Below are 13,385 nucleotides of genomic sequence, written 5' to 3'. Positions count from 1 at the left end.
GAAGGGAAGAAAATAACAGTGATAATAGCGCAACAGCGCCCGCTAGTGCAGCGGGGACGACGAGGCAGGCTCAGCGAGGCTGAGTGCAGCAGCGGGTCGGGGTGGCACACGCTACAGCTGGTGGCCGTGCGGCGCGGGGGTGTCCTGAGAACAGGCCACACTCACCTGCGCCGCGCGGTCGCCATTTATGGCGAAGTGGGAGGGAGGGAGGATCAGCTGGGAGGCGGGGAGGGTACAGAAGAAAAAGGGGGCGTGGCCTTAAACACCGTGGCAGGGAGCGGGGCGGGTGGTCACAGGGGGCAGAGGGTGACGGCACAGGGGAATACAGCGAGGAAAAATACAATGACACAAGGGAGATAAAAACAGATTAGACGGCAGAAGGGAAGAAAATAACAGCGATAATAGCGCAACAGCGCCCGCTAGTGCAGCGGGGACGACGAGGCAGGCTCAGCGAGGCTGAGTGCAGCAGCGGGGCGGGGTGGCACACGCTACAGCTGGTGGCCGTGCGGCGCGGGGGTGTCCTGAGAACAAGTCCTCCATTTTACTTATGTTCCTGAAGGGTCTTCTTCTTCTCTTCCCTCCTTCACCATTCGTTATGACTCAGTGGGATTTTCATTTGGTTTTTAAAATGTTTGAGGTGCGCTCCTTTCGAGCCTCTACACAATTGTCGCCTCAGGCTTCTCACTTTGAAAACAGCCTTCCTTATAGCAGTTACATCTGCCCTCAGAGTAAGTGAGCTGTAAGCCTTATCGTCTTAGATGCCTTGCCTCTCAGTCTGTCCTGACAAAGTGGTGCTTTGCTCAAGGGCCTCCTTTCTACGCAAAGCGCCCCCCCCCCCTTTCATGTAGTTCAATCTATCACCTTGCCTTCCTTATCTGAAAGAGACACGTTAGTGATAGATACCTTACCTTAGAATATCCCCAGGCGTCAGACTGGATCCGGAAAGTTTTCATCAGCAGTACCCCTGCGCGTCGGTAGGCCTAGTCACTTTTTGACTTAGTTTTTGGGGACTTGTCTCTTTTTGCTGAGTCCATATACTCCAGGTGCATAGGGATGCCCGGTTTTAAGTCTTGCGCGGCCTGTCCCCGTACAATGTCGGTGACAGACCCGCATCGTGAGTGTCTCTACTGCCTGCGGCGCGACCACGACTCCGAGTTGTGACCCCACTGCTGGACCATGGCTCTGAGAACTTTGCAGAAGCGGTCCCGAAAGTGGCTAGAGGCCCGGGAGTCAGCTCCGTGCCGTTCCAGGTCCCAGTCCCATGCCAGAGGTTGTCACTGCCTTTCACATTGGGGAGACTATCACCTTGCTCACTTTCTTTCCGCCTCCGCACCCTTCCAGAGCGGAAGAGAGACTCCGCCGTCTGGACCCAAAACATGCACTTTCATTCTATTTGAATCGCACACAACAGATCTGAAAAACAGGTTAGTATTAGATTCCTTACCTTAGAATATCCCCAGGCGTCAGACTGGATCCGGACATTTTTGCGTAGCAGTACCCTTGCGCGTCGGTAGGCGTCGTCTGCGGCTCTGCGTCCGGCGTCGTGGGCGCCGTGATGATGTCGTCAGAGTACTTAGACGTCGCCTCCGCGTGCTTGTGAGAAGTTGGCCTGATATATGATGCTCACTAGTTCTAGTGATCATCTTGTATCAGTCCAAACAACCCTTATAGTGATTGGTTGTAAGTCAACCTTATAGACCAGCTATCCTAATGGTAGCATGGACAAAGCAGTCTTAGGCTAAACTCTTTTGGCATGTGAAGCCAGCTGTTTTACCACATATAACCCCTTGAATACCAGATGAAAGGACACCACACAGGTTATGAAAATAAACAGTCTATTTATTAATAACAAACACCTCTGAACTCTTTATGAGATCAGAGGGCTAAGCACATACAATCTCTTTAAGAAAAACACAATACGTCGCACAAATTACAATGGTGCCCTAGGGGCACGACAAACCATATACTAAGTAAATGGTATAAGGAAATCGATGGAGGAAATGAAGATGCCCAGAGGCTGTAGGATCGCTGGGACTACACTACCCTAACCTTAGGTAAGTAGCAGGAGGCCCACGGGACGCGTGTGCAGAGTGTGAACTCACACGCGAGATGCGGAACAAAGTCAATGGGCAGAACAAATTACGAAAAGGTAAGTAAAAGACCATTCCTACTAGTTACGACTAAAACGACTGGATACCTGGACACTATGAGAGTCAATCTACCTATGAGCACCGAAATGCTCTTGTTACCTCACCCACGGGCTGCGGGTGCATAGGTGTGAAAGTGTGTCAGGTTTCTGCGTTGAAGTCAATGGAGCCTTGAAGAAAAGATTCTGCAGGCGACCAGGAGGAAGATGTCTGGTGTGATCCAAGGGTGGATCGAGGAAGAAGAGGACCTGAAGGCAGAGGGGACAGTGTTCAAAGTCACTAGCCAGTGACCGGTGTGGAACCAGGAGGGAACCAGATGCTGTCGTCGCGATCAGGTGAAGAGTGGACGGTTGTCTCTGCAGCCACGTGGACCAGGAGGTGTCTTCGACGACCAGGATGGAGGCACGAGCTGTCCCACGCAGGCTCTCGCTGTTGGATCCGGATTTGGAGTCAACAGGCCTTGGCAAAGGCAACCCATGCGGTGAGTGGAAACGGCATCTGAAGTGGACCAGGAGGGTCCGGGATGCCCCTCTTTTGGAAGGGAGCATGGGCCAGTCTGGAGCAACCAGACCAGCGGTGTATATTTCGTGTATCGTCGTCTAGGAGGTCACTAGCCAGCCGGCAAGTGACCAGACAACGCGTCGAGCAGCAATCAAGCAAAAGGGCCCCACTCAGATCTCGTGGATGCTGGAGGGCTGGTCTTTGGTGCAGGAGCTGCTCGGGGCTGGGGCTTCTCAATCCCCAAAGTACTTACTCGAGGATGCCTCAGAAGTCATGCTGGAAGCGAAGTGCAGTCTCTTCAAGATGGCCGGTCCCACGTGTCTCGTCGCACCCACGGGTCTCAGCTGTGCTGCAGATGTGGGTAGAGGTCGGAGAGGTCTGGGTGTCCGGGTCTCGTCGGGCTCTGAAATCTGGATCCGGCAGGAAGGACGACAAAGTGGACCGCTAGGACACTTGATGGTGCCTGCTGATGCAGGGTGGACACTCCATGCCCACAAGGGAGATTCTTCAGTCTTCTGTGGAGCAGAACGTCGAAGTCCAGAGTTTCTTCTTGTAAAGTTTCAATTCAGGATAATCTCACTTGGAATGGGACCAGCTCCTACCTTTATTCTCCTAAAGGGGGCTGCACTACTGACTAGGTCCCTCCCCTGGGTGGGACCAGGAAGGGGGGTGGCTACACCCCCTATCCTTTGTCCGGTTTCGCGCCAGAGCTGGGGCAGGGATGCCCCAGCAACTGGTTTGAACCAGTGTATGCACAGGGACACCTTGTGTGCCCCAGGAATGTTTCATTCCTTTCAGGCCTCCCTACCTCAATATACAAAATCCTGTCTGGGGTGGTGCTAGCACCTCCCAAGGCAGGAAACCTTTTGTCCAGGCCTCCCTCGCTGGAAGGACTCCCAGCAGCAGGAGGTCAGATTTGTGTCTGTGGTGGCAGCATCCATTTTGTGATGCTGAGGCTTCGTTTAACTTTAACCGGGTTTCACAGTTACATACATGTCGTGTCCCTCTAAAAGGGTGGAATGCTACACCCGTCGCCAGAACTGGTGAGTGGGTAGTAGTCCAATTCGTATGACACCTTACTCGACATGTTTTGATAATGCTATACCAAAGTTAGCATTTAACCGCGAGGATTATAATGCACTTAAGAGTATATGGTATAGCGTTATCATGGAACAGCTATAAGGACTTGGTTCCGCAAGCTGCAGACAGGCTCAGCTCATGCTAGAGCACCATCTCACATAATTCCAAGCACTCTGCCTTCAGGATTGATAAGGCCTGCCATAGGAGTGGCTGATAGGAATATATGTGTCTAATTTGGGGTTAGATATAGGTATACTATATCTACAGCAAAGGGTGATTACACCACCTTGCCCCAGCTGTCTTACCAGCCAGTTGTGTCTGTTTAGCTGGCCAGCCAGGGGTGGCATAATACATGCTTCAGCCCCTGGTAGTCCTTGGGTTCACTTATGCCCTGGGTACCTAAGGTACACTGTACAGGGGCTGATAAGATGGCCCAATACCAATTGGTAAATGCACCTAAAGTACATGGATGTCAATTTAGAGAGAGAACAGCTAGGGTGTGGGTCTGAATAGCAGGCCCACAGCCAGGGAAAGTCGTAAACCAGTGAAACAAAAAGCAAAAATCTGGGGTGACCATAGGATTGCAGACCCTACTCTCCTACAGTGCTGACATCAGTTCTTCTTTTTTCCGTGCCAGCAAGCACCGATCCGGAAAAAGTGGTACCCAAAGTCAATTTTTGACTAAACTTTTTCGATCATTTTTTATCTTTATCGGTACGACTCCGAAGGTGCCGGTAGGGATGCCCGGGTTCAAACCCTGTGCCGACTGCGACCGACTAATGTCGGTCACCGACCCCCATCGCCGGTGTCTTCATTGCCTGGGCCTTGACCACGACGACAAGGCCTGTTCCGAATGTCGAGCCCTGACGTCCAAGGCTGGGCGGGAGCGGTTCCGCAAGCGGCTCGAGCTCCGGCAGTCGGCCCCGAGCAGGTCGAGGGACTGGTTGTGGGGTCGGAGCCACCATGGCTCCGGGAGTCGTCCACGGTCTTCAGGCTCTTCAGGTAAGCATAAGAAGTCGAAGAGAAGTCATCGCTCTTCCGACTCCCCCCGACGCAACGGGGGGGTTTGGGCGACACCGCCCACGTGGCTCCGCCGGACCCGCGGGCGTCGCGGCCTGCTCCATACCCGACGGTCCCTGGGCAGCACGCGACGCCGGAGGAGAACGAGGCCTTCTTCTCGGCCATGAGGTCGCTCACTCCTCCGTCAGGCTCCGCGGCGCCTTCGGGCTCTGCGGCCCGACTGGGAGTCCCAGCGGGTTGGCTGCTTCGGTCCCGACGCCGCCGGTGACTTCGGTCCCGGTGCCGCAGGCTCCCGCAGGATCCTGTTCCGGATCCGGGTCGTCGCCTGTCGACCTCACAACCTCACCGGCGCCGGCCCCTAGGGTGTCACCCCCGACGCCACCTTCGAGCGGCGCCGTCCCCGATCCCTCCCTCGATTCGGGTACGGCGCCGGACCGGCGCCGCTCGGTGCCGTATCCGACGCCAATGGGAGATTTCTACTTCTATGACCCGGCCCCATCCTTTGGTCCTGAGTATCAGGAGATGGGTGGTGAGGGGGATTGGGAGGGGTCTGAAGACCCTCTGGCATGGGAGTGGCAGTCTTACCAAGACTGGTCAGGAGAGTTAGGGGAAGCCAGTGGTCTGGATACCTCGCCGGACACTGGTTTTGTCTCCCCTCCCACCGTGGCTACGGAGGAGGGGGCTCCTTATAGTGTAGTGTTGACGCGGGCGGCCAAGGCCCTACATCTTAAGCTCCCCGTCGCGGCCGTGAGGACTAACCTCCTCACTGAGGTCCTTAAACCGCAGGCAAGCTCGGCCGAGCCTCTACTGCCGTTTAATGAGGCCTTGTCTGACGTTCTTTTGGGAACCTGGTCCAGGCCCGCTACAGGTCAGCCTGTAGATAGGAACGTGGCCAGACGCTGGCTCCGGGCGACCCTGCTTTCCTGTCGACCCACCCCACCCCCGAGAGCCTGGTCATCCAGGCCGTTAACTCCCAGACCGCATTCCCGACGCGCCCCCCGATCGGGAATCCAAGAGGTATGAGCAGTACGGGAAGAATATATTCTCGTCTGTCAGTTTGGGATTGCGGTCCGTCAACACCGCATGCCTCTTGGGCCGCTACACCCACTCTCTGTGGGACACGGTTGCGGACGTGCTGCCACAATGTCCGGAGTAGGTCCGGATTAAACTCGCCCAAACCTTTGCGGAGGCTCGAGATGAGGCACGGTACTCCATCCGGTGTGGGCTGGACACCACGGACTCACTGGGGAGAGCGATGGCAACGACGGTGGCGATTCGTCGCCACGCCTGGTTGAGGTCCGCCAACTTCTCGGCTGATGTCCAGAACACTCTTATGGACATCCCATTTGATGGCCGTCGCCTCTTTTGCGACAAGGCAGACCATGCGCTTGAGCGCTTTAAGTACTCCAGGGCTATGGCCAAGTCTTTGGGCCTCTCGGCCCCGCGCCAGCAAATGGGTGCCTTTTCGCTCCTTTCGTGGCCAAGGAAGGGGTGCCCCCACACGTGCTGCCAGCCACGCACCGCAGTCTAATATCCAACGCGGTGGCGGCCATGGAATACGCCGTGGTGGCGGTCGGGGACAACGGCGCTGCCAGTCCACACCCGCCCCTGCAGCATCCGCCTCGAAACCTTCCTAGTCCGAGCTTTCAGGCCCATGTGACGCCAGGGTTCGCCATCACCACCTCCACACTACTACATCGGACAGGTGGGTGCTGCAAATCGTCCGAAGGGGCTACTCCCTCCCCTTCGAGGTGACCCCTCCAGCCATGCCACCGCAGTACCACCGCGTGTCGGGGGATCACTTGACACTTGGAAGTTACGGCCCTCTTGGCCAAGGGGGCCATCGAGCCCGTTCCTGGGCCAGAAGTAGGGTGTGGTTGTTACTCCCACTACTTTCTGATACCCAAGAAGGGCAAAGGGGGCCTACGCCCTATCTTGGACCTGCGGAACGTCAACGGCTTCCTCCGGCATGAGAAGTTCAATATGCTGACACTAGCTCAGGTCCTAGCTGCCCTGGACCCGGGAGACTGGATGGTAGCGTTGGACTTGAAGGACGCTTATTTTCATATCCCCGTCCTGTCTTCCCACCGGCGTTACCTGCGGTTCACGGTAGGCCACGAGCACTTTCAGTTTACCGTGCTCCCCTTCGGCCTTACCAGCACCCCACGGGTGTTCACGAAAGTGATGGCGGTGGTCGCAGCTCATCTGCGCAGGTTAGGGGTTTCAGTCTTCCCCTACCTCGACGACTGGTTGTTGAAGGCGGGCTCGCCCCAGACAGTCGTCTGCCACCCCCAGACTACTGCCGACCTCCCGCACCTGCTAGGGTTCTCCATCAATTTGCCGAAGTCGCACCGGTGTCCTTCTCAGAAGCTCCTCTTCATCGGAGCGGTTCAGCCTTTATCCCGAGTCTCGGTCAGGTTGACGCTGCGGCTTCTGGGCCTGATGGCCTCCTGCATCCTTCTGGAGCATCACGCCCGGTGGCGGATGCGGGCTCTGCAGTGGGACCTGAAGTTTCAGTGGGCCCAGCATCAGGGCAACTTGTCCGACCATGTCTTGATCTCGGAGGGCACTGCACAACAGTTGCAGTGGTGGCTCAAGGACCGCGATTGGGTCAGCGGCAGATCCCTCTCTCTACCCCAACCGGAGCACGTAGTTGTGACGGACGCGCCCCTCCAGGGCTGGGGGGGCCACATGGGAGAGGCGGAGATCAGAGGCCTCTGGTCTCCGACGGCGTCCCGACTCCTCATCAACCTTCTGGAGCTGCGGGCGATCCGGCTTGCACTGAAGGCATTCCTCCCCTCTGTCCGGGGTAATGTAGTGCAGGTGTCCATGGACAACACCACCGCCATGTGGTACTGCAACAAACAGGGCGGGGTGGGGTCGTGGACCCTCTTCCAGGAGGCCCTGCGCCTCTGGCAGTGGCTGGAACATAAGGGCGTGACCCTGGTGGTTCAACACCTGGCAGGTTCTCTGAACGCCAGGGCGGACGAACTCAGCCGTCGGTGCATGATGGATCACGAATGGCGTCTGAACTCGGACGTGGCGCAAGGCCTCTTTCAGCAGTGGGGAGAGCCTTGGTTAGATCTATTCGCCACTGAAGAGAATGCGCAATGTCATCAGTTATGCGCGTTGGAATTTCCAAGGCGGAACTCGCTCGGCGACGCTTTTCACCGCGAGTGGAGCTGCAGTCTGTTGTACGCCTTTCCGCCTACACCACTTCTGCCCAGAGTGCTGAAGATCAGGCGTGACCGGGCCCAAGTTATCCTTGTGGCTCCGGACTGGGCACGAAGGTACTGGTATCCCGAGCTACTCAGTATGTCTTTCGATCCCTCGATTTGTCTGCCTTTTCAGGAAGACCTTCTGTTGCTGCAGCAGGGGACGCTCCTCCACCCGAACCTGTCCAGTCCCCACCTCCATGCTTGGAGATTGAGTGGCGACAGTTGAGGCCATTTGACTTGCCTCCTGAAGTTTGTACTGTGATTCTGGCAGCCAGGCGTCCCTCCACAAAATCGGTATATGCCTGCAGGTGGAACAAATTTGTGGCATGGTGCACAGCAAAGGCTGTGGATCCTCTCTCTGCACCCCTTTCTGAGGTTCTCCTCTTCCTTCTTTCTCTTGCCCAGCTGGGCTCTGCTCTGGGCACTATCAAGGGCTACCTTTCTGTCCTTCAGCCTTCTTGAGTCTACCTGATCAGCCATCTTTGTTCAAGTCCCCCATTGTAAATAGGTTTTTGAAGGGCATCACACACATGTTTCCTCCTGTTCCATTCGTGATGCCCCAGTGGGACTCGAACCTTGTACGTACTTTTTTGATGTGCGCTCCTTTTGAGCCACTTCATAACTGTCCTCTCCGCCTTCTTACTCTGAAGACTGCTTTCCTGGTTGCCATCACCTCTGCCAGGAGGGTGAGTGAGCTCCAGGCTCTTTCCTCTAAACCTCCTTTCCTTTCTGTCCATCCGGACTAGGTTGTGTTGCGGACAAGACCCTCTTTCCTGTCCAAGGTAGTCACAGCCTTCCACATCGGGCAGTCCATCACTTTGTCCACCTTCTTTTCGCCTCCGCATCCCTCGAAAGAGGAAGAGAGGCTCCACCGTCTGGACCCAAAACGTGCGCTCTCCTATCTGGATCTCATTCGCCAGTTCCGGGTGGATGACCAACTCTTCGTTGGTTACGTGGGCGCTAAGAAAGGTCGGGCGGTGCACAAGCGGACCATCTCTCGGTGGGTCGTCTTGTGCATCAAAGTATGCTACTCCTTGACTAAAAAGGAGCCTCCTGTTGGGCTGAGGGCCCATTCCACTCGGGCCACGGAGGCTTCTACTGCCCTGGGCCTGGGAGTCCCCTTGCAGGACATGTGTCAGGCAGCTACGTGGGCCTCGCTGCACATGTTTGCACGGCACTACTGCCTGGACAGCCAAGTCCGGAGATATGGCTTCTTTGGCCGTTCCGTCCTCCAGGAATTTCAGGTGTGATTATTGGTTCGCAGACCCACCACCGGGGTTGGTATTGCTGGGGTATCTATTCTAAGGTAAGGAATCTAATACTAACCTGTTTCTTTCAGATGCACTAGGTACTTACGTTCGGTAACGATATATCTGTAAGAAACAGTAGTTAGTATTAGATTCCTTACCGACCCACCCATCCTTCCCGTTCTGCGAACCGATATCTAGATATAATGATCCAAATGCAGGAATAATTTTATAAGAAAACTCAGTTTATTAGTAGAGCACAGTACATCCATCCAGGGCAAGGAGTTGAGCTGAATGTCTTCTTAACAGATTCTAAATGATGTCACACAAACAGAATGGCATGTGCCACTAATTGAATGGATACAACATCTAACATAAAAAGGGCAATGCAAATAAAAGGGAAATGCAGAATGTAACACAAGGGTTAAGGTCATCCCCTTTCAGGGCCCTAGTTTCATGGCACCAGTGTTGGTTTTTATCATGGCTCTGCGTTTCTGGCGCAGAAAAGCTGTGTATAAGAACTGACGTCAGCACGCGGAGGCGGCGTCTAAGTACTCCGACGACGTCATCACTGCGCCGACGACTGACGCGGAGCGGCAGACGATGCCTACCGACGCGCAAGGGTACTGCTACGCAAAAATTTCCGGATCCAGTCTGACGCCTGGCGATATTCTAAGGTAAGGTATCTAATACTAACTACTGTTTCTTACAGATATATTGTTACCGAAGGTAAGTAACTTGTGCTTCCGGATGAATGACCAGGTCTTTGTTGGCTACGTGGGCTCCAAGAAAGGCCGGGCTGTACACAAGAGAACTATCTCCCGCTGGGTCGTCTTGTGTATCAAAGCCTGTTATTCTCTGGCTAAAAAGGAACCTCCGGTTGGGTTGCATGCCCATTCTACCAAGGCGACAGCAGCTACTACTGCATTGGGATGTGGTGTCTCTCTGCAAGACGTCTGTCAGGCAGCCACGTGGGCCTCGATACACACTTTTACTAAGCATTATTGCCTTTACAGTTAAATCCGGAGAGACCGCTTCTTTGGCCGTTCTGTTCTCTGTGACATTCTGGTGTGATCTTTGTTCGCAGACCCACCACCGGGGTTGTATTGCTGGGGTATCTATTCTAAGGTAAGGAATCTATCACTAATGTGTCTCTTTCAGATGCACAAGTTACTTACTTGTGTAACGATATATCTGAAAGAGACGTTAGATTCCTTACCGCCCCACCCATCCTCCCCGTTCTGCGAACTGATTTCTAGGGTTAAGGTCATCCCTTTTAGGGGCCTAGTTTCAGTGCACCAGTGGTCGGTATCTTGCATGGCTCTGTGTTCCCGGTGCGGAAAGTCGTGTACGGAACTGACTAAGTAGCTCCAGCGAAGTCATCTCGGCGACTACGACGCCAATGACGTACTTGGAGCCGTACAGCTATGGCTACCTTCTAAGGTAAGGAATCTATCATTAACTAATGTCTCTTACAGATATATCGTTACACAAGTAAGTACCTTGTCCTCACGCTCCACCACATCCCTCTAAGAAAGAGGAACAACTCCTCCGTCTGGGCCCAAAAAGATTGTTGATTGCACACAAGAGTTCCAGGTGGATGACCAACTCTATGAGGTATGTTGGTGCAAAGAAAGGCCAGACTTAAAAGAAGCGGACCATCTCCTGATGAGTCATGCTCTCCATCGAATTCTGCTACGCGCTGACCAAGAAGCAGCCTCCTGAAGGTTTGCGGGCTTATTCCACCAGAGCTTAAGTGGCCACTATTGCGTTATCATGCAGAGTTATGGCCCTGGATATCTGCTAGGCAGCAATGTGGGCTTCCTGCATATGTTCACCAAACATTACTGTCTGGACAGTCCGATCCGCAGAGATGGGCACTTTGCCTATTCGGTCCTGCAGGACTTTCCTCTTTGAAATTGGTTTACAGACCCTCATCCGGAGATGGTATTGCTTGGATATCAATTCTAAGGTAAGAAATCTGCATCTAGAAGTCTCTATCATATGAAAAAGTCACTTACCTTCAACAACGCTGGTAGAGACCATATCTAGCTGTTTATTCCTTGCCAACCCACCCATTCTCTCCACTCTGCAAACTAATTTCTATGGACAAGAATGAACCCTTTCTGGGCCTTAGGTTTGACACTTACATGAACACCAGTGGTCGGTGTTCTTCATGGGACTGCTTCTGGTGTGGAAAGTCATAATAAGAAGCTGATGTCAGTGCACCTGGGTGCCGCCTATATAGGTAATGTGATGTCACTCCCGGTGGTCCTCCTGCTGCAGATTTTTATAAACGAATTAATCAACACAGCGGTTGGCTGCGACAGTCAAAAAGGTGCCCTTATGAGGTGGGAAGAACATAGAATGGATGCTTTTTAATAAGTAAGTTGTGTTTGGATGTGATTAAAGATGACGTATATGGAGTTGGTAGCTTTGGCTTTATCAAGGGCAATGATGAGTGCGAGAAGTGGCTGTCTGTGGGCTTTCAGGTGTCATATAGTACCAGACTACGTGGTTGAGACCTCGTGCAGTTTTTCATTAATTAATGTCTGGAGATATCCAGGCTCAGAAAAGGGTGTCTTAGAAGTTAACTTTCTGAGTAGGAAAATTGTATGGAATCACAACCTCTTAAGGCTTTTGAAGGTGGTGGGTCCTCGTGTTATCAAGGGGTAATTGTTTACTGCATTGAAGTAGATCAGGATGGTGTCAAGGTATCTATTTTGTTATCTGGAAATCCATGAGTTCATTCTGGGTGGAACAGGTGAAAGATGTACTTTAGGGTTCATATTAATTAGGCGATGTTCAGAGGAGAGAATGATCATTATTGTTATGAATTTGACTGAAAAGACTGCAACCCAGTATTCGGTCAAGTCGGTTGCTATTTGAGTGATTGAACCATGTGAGAGCATTGCTGAGTATATGGTCAGAAAAAAGCAGATAGAATGCTGTTTTGTTAAGTTTATAATTGTGTCCCCAAACATAAATAATAGAGCTGTGTTGCATCAGTGATCTCGCTGGTATTCGCTGCACTAGTTTCAGCATTTCATTCTTGCAGCAGATTTTTCCTTGAACCTCTTACATCAGTACCAGAAAAAGATGTCTCTATTAGTGGCTGTATCAAGAGCTTTGTTAGTTCTGGAGTGGCAGCTTCCAGAGATCTACCACCAGTTTGGGTGGCTGAGGCTATATCCATCGTACCGTCCCACAGACCTTCTGGTTTTCATTTTCATTCTTCATTTTTGCGGTGAGAGTTTTTGAGGAGAAGCAACAAATGACAGAGCCTAATTTCCAAAGTTTCTCATGTCAGGAATTAAGTATGATTTTGAAATAATGAAAGGATTGATGTAACAGAAACACCTTCACTCTCACCAATGGTTTCATCATTGCACACAATAGTGTTCCTTGCCTTACAGGACACACTAACTTACTATACATGCCCAAGATTAAAACCACATGGTGATGTGTTTTGGAACCATGTGAAACAGCCTAAATAAATAAATGCAGTAGGATGCTAAGATTAGAGCAATTTGCATTCCAGGTACTTATGTTTTCTACATTACTGTTTCTTTCAAAGTGGTGTTTTTATAAATCTTTGAGGTACATATATGTTAAGCAAATGGTGCGTGTCTTGCTGACAAATGCACTTAAGACATTTTTAAACCATTTCCTGTTTACTTTCTACTGCAGCCCTAAGAAAATAAAAGTAAAACAAGAGCGAAAATTAAGACGAAAGTTGCACGAAAAGGTAGAAATATATTCAATTGAAAATAGAAAAGAATCCATCACAAATGAAGAGAACTCTTCAAAGGAAGTATTGCTTAAAGGTACGTGATGATGCCCTTTTTACCCATAAAATTCTGTAAACGTGTGTAGGAAGCTGCCTCTATATAGTTCACTAAAAAGAAGTACACTGTGTAGAGTGTCTAGTGGATCTCCAATGGGTTTACAGAGGCTAAAGGAGATAATACTAATGCTCTCTTTTGTGCTAGTGTGGGTGAGCAGTTAGGCATATCAGAGGGTAGTGTTTAGCATTTGTTGTACATGCAGAGGTAATAAATGAGACACACACTCAAAGGAAAAATCCAAGACCAAAGTAAAAAAATTACACTTCCTTTTAGATTTTGTTAAACCAAGAACATCTTTCAAAAGTAAATACTGTTTTTGTTAGC

The 13,385-nt window shown here is 51.9% G+C and overlaps 1 protein-coding gene across 5 annotated transcripts in view; it reads left to right on the top strand.

Annotated features, from left to right (window-relative positions):
* The window catches only part of TTC3 (tetratricopeptide repeat domain 3), a 1,911,479-nt gene that overhangs the window by 786,238 nt on the left and 1,111,856 nt on the right, over positions 1 to 13,385 (top strand). For all 5 annotated transcript variants that reach the window (XM_078656864.1, XM_078656865.1, XM_078656863.1 and 2 more), the window contains one exon: positions 12,904 to 13,040. In XM_078656864.1, coding sequence (XP_078512990.1) covers positions 12,904 to 13,040 — 137 coding nt within the window. The remainder of the gene's footprint in view (positions 1 to 12,903; positions 13,041 to 13,385) is intronic.

The sequence above is a fragment of the Lissotriton helveticus genome, chromosome 8, assembly GCF_964261635.1.
Source record: "Lissotriton helveticus chromosome 8, aLisHel1.1, whole genome shotgun sequence".
Lineage (NCBI taxonomy): Eukaryota > Metazoa > Chordata > Amphibia > Caudata > Salamandridae > Lissotriton > Lissotriton helveticus.
The sequence above is the reverse complement of the archived record's forward strand: the minus strand, read 5'-3'. Positions and strand labels throughout refer to the sequence as shown.